This window comes from Abramis brama, assembly GCF_963993115.1.
Source record: "Abramis brama genome assembly, chromosome: 6".
NCBI lineage: Eukaryota > Metazoa > Chordata > Actinopteri > Cypriniformes > Leuciscidae > Abramis > Abramis brama.
In genome coordinates, this window is record NC_139968.1 from 28,023,440 (window position 1) to 28,040,813 (window position 17,374).

The 17,374-nt window shown below is 35.2% G+C and overlaps 1 protein-coding gene across 2 annotated transcripts in view; it reads left to right on the forward strand.

Annotated features, from left to right (window-relative positions):
* The window catches only part of LOC311085688 (uncharacterized protein), a 32,886-nt gene extending 29,793 nt beyond the window's left edge, over positions 1–3,093 (forward strand). For both annotated transcript variants that reach the window (XM_084118272.1, XM_084118273.1), the window contains exons 2-6: positions 515–853; positions 1,504–1,635; positions 1,795–1,845; positions 2,153–2,219; positions 2,342–3,093. In XM_084118272.1, coding sequence (XP_083974398.1) covers positions 515–853; positions 1,504–1,635; positions 1,795–1,845; positions 2,153–2,219; positions 2,342–2,372 — 620 coding nt within the window. In that variant the 3' untranslated portion in view covers positions 2,373–3,093. The remainder of the gene's footprint in view (positions 1–514; positions 854–1,503; positions 1,636–1,794; positions 1,846–2,152; positions 2,220–2,341) is intronic.
* Positions 3,094–17,374: the final 14,281 nt, after the last annotated feature.

Genomic DNA, 17,374 nt, shown 5'->3' on the forward strand with positions numbered 1-17,374 from the left:
ATTTTGGCATTATACATCCATTTGAATATAATTATAAAGATTTGATGTAGGCTATAATTTAAAGTGTAATTGCTGCCCTCTATTGGCTACAAGGGGAAACAGCCTTGTAATAAAATGTATTTCTTTGTACATAATACATAACAATAGCATGATATTGTCCTTTTAAAGAACAGTTTTTTGTTTTTCATAATTGTTTAGCATTTCGAGACGATTCCAACTGCTTTGAATTGTACTTCCCTCCTAATGGAAACATTGTTCTTCAAAGAGGAAGTTGTTTGTGTGAAGCATCAAGGTTTCCACTGTCACTGGAAGGGTATTGTGAAGGGATGTTGCAGCCTATGTGTGATCTTTGAGTCTAGTTGAGGATAAGTTACCCTGGTGTTTGCAGATGGCATATTTATGAAATACTTCCCAATGGAGAATGGGAAGAACAATTATTTTATGATAAAAAATTAAAAGTTTAATTGATAAAAGTTTAATTGAGTGATTGAGACACTTGAATGTTTTTCTTCAGGTGTGTTTGCTGTCGAGGCGGATGGAGTGGAGTCAGTATCAGCGACTGAGGGAGATTGTGTCACTCTGTCCACTGGTGTTACTTTAAAACACACCAAGGATCTAATACAGTGGGAGAAATTTGGGCCTAATAAGAGTTGTTCGGCAACAGTCGACTCACAGTTTAACACCAATATTTATGACGGTAGATGTAATGAAACATTCAAGGACAGACTGCAGTTTGACCGTCAGACTGGATCTCTCACCATCATGAACATCAGAACCACAGACTCTGGACTTTATCGACTGAAGGTCATTGTCAATAGCACCATAAATAAGGCTTTCAATGTTTCCGTTACTGGTGAGTAGAGAATTTCAATATATTCATATTAGGCCAAAGATTATTCAAAAGGTTGATGAGACACATTCAGACTCATTAATATGCTTCATTTTTAAAACCCTGTTAGTTTAGTTTGCAGCCATGAACCATATCTAGCTTGATATTAGAGGGAGGAGATGTTTTTATTGAAGATATAGCAATTCATTGAACAGAAATTTGAGCCCCTGATTGCAAGATGAATAATCAATATTTATACGCTGATATTCCCAGAAGAGAAAGATTCTACATTTTTAAACTCATTCAGTAAATAAAGGGATAGTTCATTCAAACAATGCAAATTCTGCCATCATTTACTGACCCCCATGTCTTTCCAAACCTGTATGACTTTCTTTTTATGTGGAACACAAAATATTATATTTTTTAAGTGCGTCAACTGTTATTGGCTTTCATTGTATGGACAAAAATCTAGAAAATCGATATGTCTTATTTTATGTTCCAAAGAAAGAAAGTCATACAGATTTGGAACAACACAAGGCAGAGTCAATTAAGACTCTTTGATTAAAATGCCACAAAACTCTGACTCTATTCATTGGGTCTTAAAAATGTCTATGTAATGAACTTTATATGAAATAAAGGCCTATATTATATAATATATGTATCCATCTATCCAGCCGTGACTGCACCAGGTCGTCCACCAGGTCAACGCTCGCGATGGCCGATGTATGTAGTCCTGGTTCTGGCTGCACTCACAGTAGGGATATTACTGTTCTGTTGTTGGAGGAAGAGAACACTAGATCAAGCAGGCAAGTATTACCTATGACTAATTGGGTAAAATAAAAATAACTTTTTTTCCCTACAAAAATCATGTTAAGAATTGTCTGTATTGTTGTATTGCAAACAGATTTTTTTATTTAATTAATAGGCTACATTTAATTTAAAGTTTATTTGCATTGTCAATACAGTCCTGATTGACCCAGAAGAAGAACAGAAGTTACAAGACTGTAATAGAGAAGGTATTGTATTACTTTGAACACTTAATCTCTGCATTGTTTTTTTTTTGTTGCTTCATTTAAAGCAGGGGTGGGGAACGTCGGTCCTGGAGAGCCACTGTCCTGCAGAGTTTAGCTCCAACCCTGATAAAAACTCATCTGATTGTAGCCTTAATGATCCTAAAGACATTGATTAGCTGGTTCAGGTGTGTTTGATTAGGGTTGGAACTAAACTCTGCAGGACAGTGGCTCTCCAGGACCGACGTTCCCCACCCCTGATTTAAAGGAATGATTTTTCCAGTTTTTAATTTTTTTAATTATCCTAAAACAGGTCCAGTTCCTGCCGTAGTCAGACTAAAGTGGAAGTCTTTAAATCTTACGTTTTGGGAGAATAAAACGTATGTATAAATTATTTCATTTAAACTTCTGTTCCATTGTGGTGAACGTGCAATGTTTTATGAAAGTCAATTTTATCACAGTTTTTAATTGTATACATTTATCTTTTCTCCTTTTTTATTAGCAAACAGGCCGATCAGCATCAACACCAATAAGTCTGATGACCTGATACCTGTCAGCATGGTCAAAACGTTTTTCCCGGAGCCTCCCATATTTCACACTCATCTCCCGCCCCCCTCCCGTTTTGTTATTTCATCCGGGGAACTCGCGTAATTTGTATGGCCCAAAGTCATACGAATAATCACATCAATATAGTATTCCAAGGTTGTCCAGACTCCAGTTGCCAGATCTTGTATGAAACGCATCCTACTCACACAATCGACACATCATACAAATTTCAACCCTCAGCCTGGCAACCTACACTACAACCCAGTTGAGCTGTTGATGTCTGCGCAGGACGCGGGAAGTGGAATCAAGCATCACTGGTACTCATGGGAGGAGAAGACTCAGGTGGTGCTCCAGCGTAATATATGGGGAAGAGGGATCTTATTGTAAATATGAGATTATTGTATCCCTTGCACTGAGATATATTGAATAACGCCAAACGAAAAGCTACTTGAATTCATGAAGTGCATTAGCTTGGCCATAATGTCACGTTAGTTTGGACTTGTTATGTTTTGTCATCACCTGTATTTGACACTCATTTGTTGTCATGGACACTATTACATTAAGTTGTGCACTCATCAGTCACCATCATTAACAGCTGTATATATGTTCTGTTCTGTTTCAGTTCAGTGTTTGGTATTGTCTATGTTAAGTGTGTTGCTATCTGTTTGCCTTTCTGATGGATCTTTAGAGAATAAAATTCAGTGGGTTAAAAAAAAGTGTTACATTTTGTAGGTGTAGGTGTGTGAACTCGCAAGTACGATGTCAGGCACTGTAATTTGCTCTGGCCCCCTTCCTGTTCGCCGGAGTGATGAGATAGTTAGCAGATTGTCATCACTCAATGGCTGATTGTCTAAGTGGTGTCTGCAAAATATATAGAATTCATAGACAATTGGAAAAGTTTTTGGGGCAGACCTGACCTGTTTTAAAAGAGATGGTATTCATCCCTCCTGGGATGGTGCTGCTCTTCTCTCTAGTAATATGGCTCATAGTCTTAGAGCACAAACATGACAATCTGGGGCTCAGGTCAGGAAGCAGACAGACTGGCTAAACCGACCGTCTGCCAGCTGTCTCAGGTCACCAAGGTCAGATAAATATCATCACATAGGCTCTTTCACCTATATATCATCATATAGAGACTGTGTCTGTTCCCCGAATTAGGAAATACAAAAAACTTTCAAACCCATCTAAGGGTAAAAATGTAATTGATGTTCAACAAATAAAAAAACAGATTTAATACAAATGAACAAATGATAAAGCTCGGGTTGCTGAATATTCAATCCCTTACCTCAAAAGCACTTATTGTTAATGATATGATTACAGACTATAACCTAGATGTGCTGTGTTTGACAGAAACCTGGCTAAAACCAGACGATTACATTACTTTAAATGAGTCCACCCCGCAAGATTACTGTTATAGACATGAACCTCATCTGAAACGCAAAGGGGGAGGTGTTGCTGTAATTTATAGTAATCGACTACTTCCTGATCAGTTTCATCATCTTAACATCCTGGATAGCTTAGAAGAACTCGATATTGTGACAGAAACTTCCCGAGATCTGCTGCTACATATCACAAGACCTGCACAGAACATGCAATGCATACACCAAAGCACAAAGAGAATAACAGTTCATGTAGGTCACGTAGAGGTTGACCCCTGTAACCTTAACTTGGTCAACAGAAAACAGACACAGAGTCATCTGATCAGTCTTCAGGCTTGCCCTCTTCTATTAGTTATTAGCTGTTTTCCCAATACAAAGGGCCTGTTTAATGTCCTCGTCCAGGGCAATAAAGATTAGTCACAGACACCATAATGCACTTAAAAATATATGAGCAGAAATGCTGACAACAAAATAGGATTAAAACTATAGTACATATATATATACATAGAGATCTTCCCACGAGCAGTTTATCCAGTCAAACAAGGAATTCACTGAATTTTGTATGACATTTTCATTGTTTATTCGTCATTTTAACGTGGGAACCATTGGCTTCTGCCCAAAAGTCAGGGGGTATGATGATAATGAAGGTTATGATAAACAATTAAGTTGCTTGAAATGTATACATCAAATAAAAAAATTTAAATAACTGGGAATAATATTCATTATGAAAGTAAACAGCAACACCATTTTATATCAAGCATCTAAAATACTTCAAAATACTACATAAATAGAACTTCTTATATTAAGAACACCCTATAGTGCTAAGGACCGTTTAGCCTACACATTCCTAGTGACAGAATTAAAGACGAGTATGCAGGCACCTTGTGTAGTAGAGTAGCCTAATGTGTAAGTGATCCAATGCAGTAGGCCTAGATCTGCGGAAACTAAAAGAGAATGAAAAGTAACTCATGTTATCCTTCAGCATCTGAAAGAACGTCAAGCTTAATTTGCTGTGTTGTGTTCAGTGAAGAATATGGGGCATTAACAATGTGCGTGCCGTGTACAGAACTTTGTATTAAGTCATGTGTGCAAACAGGTCGCCATCAAAGCTGATGGGGTGTGAGAGACATCTGGTCGATGTGAGAAAAGTGAAAGTGACCGAGTATGGTAACCCATACAAGTTTTTCCTATGCATTTAACCCATCCAAGTTAGTGCACACTGATTAGGAATGAGTAGTTAACACACACTGCAAACTGCATGGACACACACCCAGAGCATTTGGCAGCCATTTCTGCTGTAGCACCCGGGTGGTTATATAGGGTATTTAACCTCAGTCATTTCCTCCTGGTATTGAGAATCAAACCTGCAATCTTCAGATAACAAGTCTTCTCTCTAATTATAGGCCACGACTGCTCCAAAGAAGTGTGGGACAGGCAATAGAGAAAAAACACACTGTTGATCAAACAGGTCACAACAGACAAAACCAAAACTAATAAACAATTTCATAAACAACTCAAAAAAAGTTGGCACTGTCAACTAAGACACCTGTCCCAAATGGCACACTTCACTATCTTGTTTTTGAGCAGCTCAAAAACACAATGAGAGATTGTTCAAGTGTTTTATTTCTTTGATATCGAGAGGCATGCAAATATGGTCCTCCTTCTTATGTAAATCATCAATGACCAAATCCCCATAGCAATTCTATAATTTAAGGACGTTATAAATGGAAATAATAAAATGTGTTAACCAAAACGTTGTTTTCACTACAGCAGGTAGGCAATATTCTTCTTAACACACACTCTGAGTTCAACACCTGTCATTAGTCACGCAGGTGAAGCAGGAACCAGTTCCGTACACAAGCAACACAAGAGAGAATGAGATCACGTAAACCGCAACAGCGCTCTGGATATCAGGTTAGTCACTTTTTCAAAAAAGTAACATATTTCTTTAAGAGTAGACTAGTGTGGAAAGTACATGTCATGCATTGTTACTGTGTTTTCTGCTTGCCTTTGAGTCTTGATTCAAGTTGTACCTCAATATATAGACTACTGTTATTAAAAAAAAAACTAATATGTACACCTTTGGTACCAATATATATAACACTGTACTAATATTAACTGTTTAGGTACAAAGGTGTACCTTTTGAAAGGGCATTCCCAGTGGCAGCTTTGTAAAAAATAGGTTCAGAAAGTTTGCTCAAAAAGGTAGAGGTCAAAACTGACTCTTTCCAATGCTTTTCCTGCTGACCTTCAGTGATTCACTTCACAATAATGACTTAAGATAAACATCACATTTCTGTTTCATTTTTAAATAGTGTTCATTTCAACAAAGTGTTGAACTTTCTTCCCTTGCATCCTATTCTTCTTCAATCCAGAACGGCTAAACAGTGGCCTTTACTGTACAGGTGTGGATTTGCATTTCCTTGTAAAAAGTAATGTAAAAGTAACGCATTACTTTCATGATTAACACAATTAGTTACTTTTTTACAGAAGTAACGCAATGTTGTAATGCAATACTTTTAAAAGTAACTTTCCCCAACACTGAATATAGCGCAGCATTGTTTGAAATTAAGGGTTTAAAGTCGATCGTGTTTCAGTGAAGCTGAACTGAGCGTCACGCTCAGAAAAACACATTCACGCGCTGCAAATGAAAACAATAATCATTGTATGAATTATATGGAAGTCAATGGGGACCCAAAACTGTTTGGTTACCATTCTTCAAAAAATATTCTGTTGTGTTCCAATCATGAAAAACTCATAAAACTTATATTTGTTTGTTTAAAACACTTTTGTTGTTAGAAAAATGTGTTAGAAAAAAAGGAAACATGAAGTTATAGCTTGTTCAAACCTAACCCCACCCCTAAATATCACTGCGTCATAAGATTGTACATATTCATTTAGGGACCAATTTGCTAAAATAAAATATAAAATAGTTACGAACTAGCATGAGATTGTTGAATATTTTGAATCTAAGGTTTTGTGTGTATGTGCTGTAATAGTTATAAACCTCATGATCTGACATCAACAAAAAAGCAAACAACTTTTTGTTAAGTTTGAATACTTAAACGGGTTTGGCCAGTCACAAAAATTCCAGTAAATTAACCGCATTAAATGCCTAAACGGGGTTGGCGTTTAAAATGCCAGTATAGCCTACACACCTCGCAAACTGGAATGTGAGCTTCCTGCAAACTTCCTCCATAGATCATATCAGATATCATATCTATCATGAGCAGAACCAGAAAAATAATTCAACAAACCAGGTATGGTGTAATTCCAGGTAATACTGTTTTCTTAGGGGGTAAACTGGGGTAAAAAGGCAGACTAATTTAGTATACTTCAAGTGTGTTAATGATTAGTTAACTTGAAGTGTGCTATTAATTTTGTACAAAGTATATTTTAGTTGTAATTAAATTGTAGTAAAGCATAACTATAAGTGTATTTAGTGTACTTTTGTGTGCTAAATTAGAACAACTTTAAGTATACTTAGTCCCTACACAGGAATATACTTAAAGTATACTAATTACATGCTTGATTAGTGATATTAAAGTGTACTTTATTTGTGTTACAAGTACATTACAAACATACAAGCATTAGCAATATACCAGTTTATTATATATTTATAAAAAGTAAAAGTAAAAAGTAGGCTATATGGCTATATAATAACAAATGCACATTAATAAACAAATAATACTTAGCTATGCTTTGTACAAAATTCTGTTGTATACTATAATGTATTTTGAAAGTATACTTTTAATGCATTGTAACAATGATCATTTCCAGCGCAGTTCAAATATACCTAAAACATTTTTAATGCAGTGCAAATAAATACACTTTTTAAAAAATAAACTGAATTTTCACTTCAAGTATATATTTTGTAAATATATTTTTAGAAAATATACTGAAGTAACCTACAATTATTTAAAGTGTGTTAAAAGTTGTATTGTAAAAATAAATGGGTAAAAGCATGATGCTAATATACTTTTAATATATTTTAAAAATAGTAAAACATTTTGTTAGTATATTAGCAATATACTATTGAAAAGGTAAATATATTTCAAATACAATAAAGCACAGGCTACTTTTTTTCAATAGGATACACTCTACAAAATTCCGGACACAATATGCTGCTGTATTAATTTGACATTAAATAGTACTAATTACTATTACTACCCTTAATTTGTATTATTTTTTTACAGTGTATATGAAGTAGCCTACATTTTTTGTGGAACAAGTGCTGGTATCTTGTGTATTGTTTGGTGAAGAGAGGAAAGGTTTTTTTTTTTTTTTTTTTTTTTTTTTTTACACAGTGATTTTGTATGTGGGTGTTTTAATTTGTGAAAAGGCAGAATAAATGTTAAAGGAGACATATCATGCTTTTAAATCGTTCCTTTTTACATATAAATCATACATTTGTGGTCTATATAAAGCGGAACTGCACTGCTTGGGTCTGAATTCCTCATTATTATAGCTCCACAGGCCCCTTTTCTACCCCTTTTCTGATGTGCGTCTGAGAGCAAATCGTTTTGGTGCTGTCTTTTTAAATGCAAATGAGACACGTCATACCCCACCCGCTCTTCAGTCTGCAGAGGTGACACTCGGTTCAACTCCACCCCGTTCGGCCATTTTTGTAGTTTGATAGCAGAGATACGATTATCTAGCAGCACAGAAACTTTTGGACATCCAAGATTTGTGTCAACACAGAAAACATTTCATCATTGGATAGTTTTTTCGTTTTATTAAAGTGTTGTTTTAAGTCAGCTTAATGCCCAGAACGCTTTTCAGAAAAGATAAGGCAACTTATTTAGCACAATTCACACGGTAATTCAGGAAAAAAATATCTCCGAATGCTGCACATGAAACTTTGGTCTTCCGACCTTTTACCACTGTGTCGATTTATTTTGATTAATATGTGTGAGGGAGAGAGAGCAAGACAGCGCCTAGTTTGGAGACGGTGAAGACGTGAAGTCTTGTTTACACTCGCCTGGCTCAGAAGAGAGAGAGAGAGAGCGCGCGCGCGACCGGGTCTCTCACAGCTCATTCTTTTAGTTAAACATGCGCCCTGTCACAAGCGCGGCAGTTCATCTACATTACTCTCACCGATCAAATAAGACTTTGGCGGGTCCTAAAACAAGTTCAATGCAGGAAAAACCCTGTGGTTGCTGAGTAGTTATCCTTGAAGTGCTTCGCGTTCGCGCACAAAAAAAAGAAGACTTTATGGGTACATTTCCGTTAAAAATAAAACTCAACCAGGCACCTCGAAGAGGTTCTGATGCTGGGAGACGGTGTAATGAAGCGTGTGGGTTACTACATCCAACAACCGAACATTTTTACTTTCCCTCTCGTAACTTCTGCATCCAACACAGCGAGAAATAAATATGGCGGATTGCTCGAAGTGTTGAGCTGGTAGTCGATGTCCTTATTTGGCAGTTCCGCTGCAAATACTGTGACGTAATTGTTCACAAAACGTCATAGAGAATAGAAAAATCGGAACCGGTTGAAAAATAAGGCCAAAACAGAATATAAAGATATCAACGAAGCACCTGAAGAGACTAATTTCAAATTTTCTGTACTTCTAAACACTAAAAATATACAACAAAATGCATTTAAGGGCTAAAAGGGTGGATTTAGCATGATATGTCCCCTTCAAGTTGTGGGTAAACTATTAATCTTCACAGCTAGGTGGCGGTACATACAAAAAAAACAACCCAAACAGCTCCGGCCTCCCAGTATGTGACCAATACATGCTACAAGTTTTGGCTTGTTTTGATTGAAGACATTGACCTTACATTATAACTCATTTTACCCGTCTGATGCATATCACTCTCCAATAGTTCATAATTTTGGGAAAAGTATTTGCCAATTATTATACTCCTGTTTATATTTGATTATATTTTGAATAAAGTAAAACATTTTAAATAGGTTGATAGAAATTAAATACAATAGAGGGTTAAGCAGTGAGTTTCATATACTGAATGAAATGAATTGAATGAAAACAATAACCAAATAAATGCGAATGGAGTAGATGTTTTAAAAGACAATATTTGTACTTTTTTTTTATCCCATTTTAAGTATGCGTTGGTTTATTGTCCTTAAATTGGTTTATAATGGAAATATTCAGGACAAGTAATTTAATAAAGTAGTAATTATGCATTAGAGTTTGGTTTCGGTTTGTTTTATGTGTAGGGATGTCTGGGATGCTTTGTGACACATATGTTGTTTCCTAAAGCACAGAGACATAAAAGATCGTATTGTTTATAGATTAAGAACGGTCTCAGTATGCACTGGCAGATCATAGAAATGAAAGATCATAGAAAATCAGGATTTTACACTGTAAAGTCAACATTAGCTACTGAGGCGAGGTGATCAACTGCACAGTCTCCTACTTCAAGTATAATATAACATTAAATAATACATGTATATAGGCCTAATATTATAAAAATACATGCAATAATAATGCTGGCCAATACATGTACAGATATATAAATATTATCATTATACATTACGTTTATAAACAGCCTACTTATATTACATATATATTTCCATTTTACTCGTTCCCCATACATTTTTAGTAAGTTTGTGAAACTGTGTTTGGGAGAGTGCACTGGTTCCAGGTGTCTGATTTATACTGAGTTAGGAATGGATTAGAGATGTCAGTAAGTGTAGATATATTGTTCTTGTTTTGAATGTTATTTTTTTATAATGTGATCATTTTTATAATGTGTATTCTGTAAGAAGATTGTTCCACTGGATAATGACAGAAGTAGGCTATAAAATGAGCCAGATAGGCTATACTTGACTGAAACAACTCTTTTGGTCTTATTGTTGTTATTGATGTTGTTACATTTAATATATTGCCACACTGTTATGTGAATTATATTTATAAGTAAACGGAACACATTTAGCTTTGTAAGTATTTTATTTGTAGCCTACTCAAAACAGGAGATGCGCACTCGGGTTTCTGGCTGCTATAACTTTTACCTGCCACAAGATGGCGCCGTTATCAACACTATTGATGCTTCGAATCTTTTCTCGAAACAATCAGAGAAAAGCTTTTTTTTTCACATCCCCATGATCCAGTGATTGATATGTATAACAGTTTTGGATTTCCAGTTTAATTTATTGATCATATAATTTTTTACAGTGTGGCCTATTGTTAGATTTACTTCCAGAGGTCAGTGTTCAGGGAGAAAGCTAAATATTTTTCCCATTTGGTCAAGGCTATTAAAACTGTTGCATCATTATTTAATATAAGTTTATGCAGTTTGGATATTAAATTGTTGGACTTAGCGATTTTCATTACCCCTTCCATTAACTGAAAGGGATGAAGTGGATTAGTTGTTTTGATCTTGGATTTAAATATGGAGATATCCATATTTAAATCCAAGATCAAAATAACTAATCCACTGGATGAACTATTCCTTTGAGTAGGAAATGTAACACCATCAATTTTGTTGAAGTAAGTAGAAATAGAACATCATTTAAAACATCCCAAAAATAGATCTTGTACACAGTTTACCAATTGAATACCCAAGGTTAATAAGAAACCAATTAACCTTGAACAAAAGGGACAAACCACACAGCAAATCAGTGAATAAAGCTTCTTAAAGCAAGTGATAATTAATAAATAAATAAATAAATAACACCAAAAGAAAACAAATACACTCCTCTTCTGTTCAGCCTTAGTAAAACAGTTCAAATAGTCACATGTGGATATACACTGATAGAAGTGCACCAGGAGAGAGTAACTGGTTAACAGAGGAATGACAGGTCAAGAGTTGTATGCAGAATGTTGGAGGACAGCAGCATAGATGTTCCAGAGATATTTGCAAAGTGAAACTTGTGGTGGACAAATACATGAATGTTACAGAGTTGTGTGCAGAGTTAACTTGTTCATGACCTGAAACATGACATTGGACTTAACATGGGCTTTGGCCACAAACATTAAAGGGAGTAGAAGGATGATTTACAAAACTGTAAAAATGTATTGTTTCAGTGTTATGAAATGAAACGTGAATACAAATTTGTTTCGAATACTGTTGTTATTTAGACATTTTTTATATGGGCCAGGGGTCTATAAAGTGGCTTGGTTATGGTTTTATTGAGGCTGACATGTGGAACCAGCCCTGAAACAGAATAGGGCCAGGCCAGCTGGTCATACAGGTGGCTGAGACATGGCATGGGCCGGTTGTGGCCCAGGTTCTGGCTACCAGATCTGGTCCACCCATGGACCGTAATTCATTGCGGTATGTGGGCCAAGTGTAAGTAGGCTGTGTGAGACATCACTGGGCCAAACCAATTTTGCTATGTGGGAGAATTAGCGTTTTCTCATGAATAGTTGCAGAGAAGCGCTCAGAACCGGATGAAGAAGAATTGTGCCGGCAGCCAATCACACACTCCGGATGCACTTATACCTCATGTTCTGTGAGTAACAAAATTGCTAAAAAAAACTCAAAATTTGCCAATTTTCAATAGCTTTTAGTGTTTTCAGTGATGTGCACTGTACATATGTTCACATCTCAGAAAATGTGTTTTGGGGTTTCATGACCCTTTAAGTTCCACCGAGGTCACAGCTTTGAGTTTTGGCTTGACCAATGAGAGAGGTGCAGTTTCAGGGAAAGTTCCTTTGTTTGAAAGCTGACTCATTTGCATGATTGTAAACTGTCTGTTTGTGTCCATTTATACTCTGAAGTGTCTGTCTTTGTGTGTGTGTGCGCGATGTTTATATATATATATATATATATATATATTTACATGGGGAACACGGCTTATAAATCATACTAAATTAAGATTTTAAGGGTTCCAATCAAAGCATCCAAGTCTGAGTGTGCAAGTGCAAGTCTGAGCGTGCAAGTCTGAGTGTGCAAGTGCAAGTCTGAGTGTGCAAGTGCAAGTCTGAGCGTGCAAGTGCGAGTCTGAGTGTGCAAGTGCGAGTCTGAGCGTGCAAGTGCAAGTCTGAGCATGCAAGTCTGAGCGTGCAAGTGCAAGTGCAAGTCTGAGATTGCAAGTCTGAGCGTGCAAGTCTGAGCATGCAAGTGCAAGTCTGAGATTGCAAGTCTGAGATTGCAAGTCTGAGCGTGCAAGTGCAAGTCTGAGCGTGCAAGTGCAAGTCTGAGCATGCAAGTCTGAGTGTGCAAGTGCAAGTCTGAGCGTGCAAGTGCACGTACAAGTCTGAGATTGCAAGTCTGAGCGTGCAAGTGCTAGTCTGAGATTGCAAGTCTGAGCGTGCAAGTGCAAGTCTGAGCGTGCAAGCTGGGGCGCTGTAAAGGGGGGGGGGGGTAAACGATGACGATTCTCGGGGCCCATGACTAAGAGGGGGCCCAGAGAAGACCCCAATAAAATTGGGGTGCTAAAAAAAATATTTGATAGTAAAAATTATTAACTTTAAATTATTCTATTTGCTGTTTCCTGGTGTAAAAAAAAATTTATTTGTTTAGGAAACACAAACGTCCGTGGGCCCCTCTCCCCCTCTCGATAATCATAAAATGGTTCAGTCCGCCCGAACTGTATCCAGGCAACACAAACAGCTTGACTTCACTTATAGCGCCGGTGTGATGAAGTATCATAGAACTGAACGGTTCGTTGGACCATTTTTCCTGCCGACCAAAATTTCATTATTTCAAATGTAGGCGCGTTGCGCGTGGCAAGCGCGCTCATAATGTAAGAGACGCCGGCGCGACCACAACATTGTCCAACATCAAATGTGCAAACGTAATGTAAGCGGAACGAAACTGAGCTACTCGTTATTGTGTGGTTGAAGGACCTCTTATCAGTTTGGACCAGTGCAGCGCGAGCGATCTTGATCAAGCGACACTGTTACACAGCGGTAAACTGAGATACTTGAGTAAAGTTGGCAGTAAATTCACAGATTCGAACTTCCCGGGTCAATAACTCGTGAGCTAAACGTTGTTACTGCACAAATAACACCTCTTTTTAATCGTAGTAATGTAGACAAGCAGCTACAACCTAATTTTCCTCCAAACGAGCTTTTTCTCGCAGTGGACAAAATACATTGATCTCTATGCGCAGGCGGCAGAGAGACAGATCCGAAGGGACTGTCTGCAAAGTGCAAAACCCGAAAAGCGTTACTACGAAAACAGTCAATAACTTCACTGCCACACACTATAGCAGGGGTCGGCAACCTTTTTGTCATAAAGTGCCATTTTTAAGTTTCCGAGTTCATCACTGTGCCACAACACACACATAGCGCATATATATATACACACACACACACTCATATAAATACACAAACATTTTACATTTCATAATGGCTAACACAGAAATAGTACAAAAAATGTAAATATTTCTCTTGAAATTTGTTTTAGATTTAGATAGACAATTTATAGTATTTATAACTCCTAACTAGAGATGCACCGATTACAAATTTCTAGGCCGATTCCGATTTCCGATTTTTCATTGAGTTTGACCTGCCGATACCGATTTTAGCCGATTCCGATTTCATTTTACACTTTACAGCACACACAAATATTTATTTTCTATATATTTTTTTTAATAAAATACCATATCCTTTTACCCAAACTGAATAATAAAAACAAGTTTAAATGGGTAAATTTTTTATAAATATTTTTGAGTCTTCATTTTCTTTTCTGACATAACCTAATCCAGTTCTTGTTAAAACACACTAGTACACATTCTGTGCATTTTGGGCACTTTTGTTTGAAATCATATTTATTTTGTCCATCAAAAGTGTGCTTTCACTTTCATTGAGCGTGAGCAGCGCAGACAAAATAGACTCGGCGGCGAAACCCGCGCTTCACGGCTGCTCACGCGCTGCTCCTGTCGGGCGCTCATGCGCTGCTCCTGCTCCAGGTGTGAATGCACTCATTGATTAACATGCACGGCGAAAAAAATATGCGTGAAACGGCCGTAATTCACGAGGTTTCCTACATGTGCGTTCCGTGTTTTTTTACTATGAGGAATTATTACATCAAAATGTAGATCTGTGTGCAGGTAGACTACTTCTGAATGAAATACATACACTACTCTCGCATTTGCTTGCGTGCCAGCGATTAACCCTCCGCGTGCCAGTGTTGGCACGCGTGCCTTAGGTTGCCTACCCCTGCACTATAGTGTCATCAAATTCAGTTTACACATCACTGCTGTTCTGATGATTATACTACAACACTTATTTTGTATAAATATCTTTTTGCAAATTTTTTATGATTATTATTTATGAAAAATATTCAATAACTGCACTGTAATTCAATGTATTGTTGCCAAAATCAGTTCACACATCACTGCTGTCCTGAAGGTTATACTACAACACTTATTTTGGTAAAAAATATATTTTAAATTGTATATACAATTGTAAATGTATAATTTTTATGATTTTTTATGAAAAATATTCATATTCAATAACTTTACTGTAATTCACTTTATTGTTGCCAAATTCAGTTCACACATCACTGCTGTCCTGAAGGTTATACTACAACACTTATTTTGGTAAAAAATATATTTTAAATTGTATATACAATTGTAAATATATAATTTGTATGATTTTTTATGAAAAATATTCAATAACTTTACTGTAATTCACTTTATTGTTGCCAAATTCAGTTCACACATCCCTGCTGTCCTGATAGTTATACTACAACACTTATTTTGGTAAAATATATATTTTAAATTGTATATACAATTGTAAATGTATAATTTTTATGATTTTTATGAACAATATTCAATAACTTTACTGTAATTCACTGTATTGTTGCCAAATTCAGTTCATACATCACTGATGTCCTGATGGTTATACTACAACACTTATTCTGGAAAAAAATATATATATTTTAAGTTGTATATACAATTGTAAATGTATAATTTTTCTATGATTTTTATGAAAATATTCAATAACTTAACTGTAATTCACTGTATTGTTGCCAAATTTAGTTCACACATCACTGCTGTCCTGAAGGTTATACTACAACACTTACTTTGGGAAAAAAAAATATTTTAAATTGTATATACAATTGTAAATCTATGATTTGTTATCATTTTTATGAAAAACATTCAATAACTTCACTGTAATTCACTGTATTCTTGCCAAATTCAGTTCATACATCACTGATGTCCTGATGGTTATACTACAACACTTATTCTGTGGAAAAAATACATTTTAAGTTGTATATACAATTGTAAATGTATAATTTTTCTATGATGTTTATGAAAATATTCATTAACTTAACTGTAATTCACTGTATTGTTGCCAAATTCAGTTCACACATCACTGCTGTCCTGAAGGTTATACTACAACACTTATTTTGGAAAAAAAATATTTTAAATTGTATATACAATTGTAAATTTCAGATTTTTTTATGATTTTTATGAAAAATATTCAATAACTTCACTGTAATTCACTGTATTGTTGCCAAATTTAGTTCACACATCACTGCTGTCCTGAAGGTTATACTACAACACTTATTTTGGGAAAAAAAAAATATTTTAAATTGTATATACAATTGTAAATCTATGATTTTTTATAATTTTTATGAAAAATATTCAATAACTTCACTGTAATTTACTGTATTGTTGCCAAATTTAGTTCACACATCACTGCTGTCCTGAAGGTTATACTACAACACTTACTTTGGGAAAAAAAAATATTTTAAATTGTATATACAATTGTAAATATATACTTTTTCTATGATTTTTATGAAAATATTCAATAACTTAACTGTAATTCACTGTATTGTTGCCAAAATCAGTTCACACATCACTGCTGTCCTGAAGGTTATACTACAACACTTATTTTGGGGGGAAAAATATTTTAAATTGTATATACAATTGTAAATTTCAGATTTTTTATGATTTTTATGAAAAATATTCAATAACTTCACTGTAATTTACTGTATTGTTGCCAAATTTAGTTCACACATCACTGCTGTCCTGAAGGTTATACTACAACACTTACTTTGGGAAAAAAAATATTTTAAATTGTATATACAATTGTAAATCTATGATTTTTTATAATTTTTATGAAAAATATTCAATAACTTCACTGTAATTTACTGTATTGTTGCCAAATTTAGTTCACACATCACTGCTGTCCTGAAGGTTATACTACAACACTTACTTTGGGAAAAAAAATATTTTAAATTGTATATACAATTGTAAATATATACTTTTTCTAAGATTTTTATGAAAATATTCAATAACTTAACTGTAATTCACTGTATTGTTGCCAAAATCAGTTCACACATCACTGCTGTCCTGAAGGTTATACTACAACACTTATTTTGGTGAAAAAAATATTTTAAATTGTATATACAATTGTAAATTTCAGATTTTTTATGATTTTTATGAAAAATATTCAATAACTTCACTGTAATTTACTGTATTGTTGCCAAATTTAGTTCACACATCACTGCTGTCCTGAAGGTTATACTACAACACTTACTTTGGGAAAAAAAATATTTTAAATTGTATATACAATTGTAAATCTATGATTTGTTATCATTTTTATGAAAAACATTTAATAACTTCACTGTAATTCACTGTATTGTTGCCAAATTCAGTTCATACATCACTGATGTCGTGATGGTTATACTACAACACTTATTCTGTGGAAAAAATATATTTTAAGTTGTATATACAATTGT